At 43.7% G+C, this 1,589-nt stretch overlaps 1 protein-coding gene across 1 annotated transcript in view; it reads right to left on the reverse strand.

Moving 5' to 3' along the window:
- The window catches only part of RHPN2 (rhophilin, Rho GTPase binding protein 2), a 73,441-nt gene that overhangs the window by 7,055 nt on the left and 64,797 nt on the right, over positions 1 to 1,589 (reverse strand). Inside the window, exon 14 of the mRNA XM_006887873.1 lies at positions 1,461 to 1,586. Coding sequence (XP_006887935.1) covers positions 1,461 to 1,586 — 126 coding nt within the window. The remainder of the gene's footprint in view (positions 1 to 1,460; positions 1,587 to 1,589) is intronic.

The following is a 1,589-nucleotide window of genomic DNA, read 5'->3' on the forward strand; positions in this document are numbered from 1 at the left end:
GAGCAGGGAATATTCTTCCACTTCTCTAGGCTTTTTTTTGTTTCTTGTAATAATGTTTTGTAATTTTCTTTGAATAGATCTTTTGTGCTTCTAGTTATATTTACTCCCAAATATTTAATCTTGTGATTAGCTATTGTGAAGGGTATTGCTTTTCTTAGCTCCAGCTCTGTATTCTCTTTGTCATTGTAACAACAACCTTTCTTAAAGGCTCAGTGGTTCCATGTCCCCATGGCCACCAGTGCCTGCACATCCCCCCTCACCTCCTGCCTCCCACTCCCCTCGTCACGGAGTTCCAGCCAACGGGTTGCCTTGCAGTTCATCTGATAGATACTCATTCTGCCTGCAAATCTCTTACCATCTCTTAGTCACTCGGCCTAGAAAGTGCTTCCTCTAACTCTTTAATTCTGGTTCCTTCTCACCATCCACGTCTCATTTCAAGTCCCATGTAAAGGGACTCTCCTCACCAAAGTCACTTACAGAGTTTGTTTATTCAAACTATAGACACCTGGTGCTCTCCATTTTACTTTCGGAAAATGACCCATCTCTCTCTGGGATGTAACTTTTCTAATAAAAGTGTCTTTACTTTCATCTTCAAACAAAACAAAAAACTATAAACGTCTATGTACTTAGAAAGTGTCAGCTTGGTGTAGGCAAGAACTTTATGTCATTTCAAATTATAGTCCCAACACCTAAGAGAGGGCCTGTTATACAGTAGGTGCTCATTATTTGTTGACTGACAAATGTTTTCTTAGCGAGAAGAATCATCCAAGTGCAGAACAGTGCATGTGGCACAATTCCTCTCCCTTGAATAGCTGGCATAGGCTTCTATGTGCGTATTTCTGAAATGCTCACAGGAAATTGCCTCCAGCAGATCTGAGATGTGAAGAGCTCTTTTGTAGCATGTGAACTTTTTTATTTTTTTTTTTAACCCTGACCACAGATTACTTTGTACTCAACAATAATTTAATTAGAAAAAAGAAATCAACTGGTTGGTATAGCTATAGAGTTTGAAACTTTTAAATTAGGTTTAGAAATAAAATTCCAGGTTTCCATAGAAGAGCTAGGACTGACCTCTGGCCAAGGCACCTGATGCACAACCACCTGTCAGTGGAGACCTGCATTTTGTTATAATGCTAAACAGACTGTGGTGGATCTGTCAGATTAGAGAACTAGAAAGAAAGCCCTGGCTATGATGGGCCCGTCTACACTTCACCTTGGGGATGGCGCAAACCTGGACAGCATTTCATCCCACTGTGTGCAGAGTGACCACGTGTCAAGACTCTCTGATGACAACCATGGTGGGCACCTTCCGATGCTTACTGCTTACGAGTGAGGGGCCCTGCCCATTTACAGCATTTGATAAGCCTGAGCAGGCGGGGGCAAGGTAGAGACCTCGGCGGTGGAACCACACTGACTTCACTCGACATCACCAACTGCTGCCCGTGGCTTTCAGCGCTCACCATGGACGACGTGGAGTCCAGCAGGCTCACCACCTTCATCTCAATGTCCTCCTCGCCAGAGTCCTTCAGCAGTTTCATGACTTCGCTCACGGTCAGCCACTTACAATCCACATCCTGAACAGCAACAAT

This window comes from Elephantulus edwardii, unplaced genomic scaffold (genome assembly GCF_000299155.1).
Source record: "Elephantulus edwardii isolate Elephantulus edwardi_28Jun2011 unplaced genomic scaffold, EleEdw1.0 scaffold00062, whole genome shotgun sequence".
NCBI classification, from domain to species: Eukaryota; Metazoa; Chordata; class Mammalia; order Macroscelidea; family Macroscelididae; genus Elephantulus; species Elephantulus edwardii.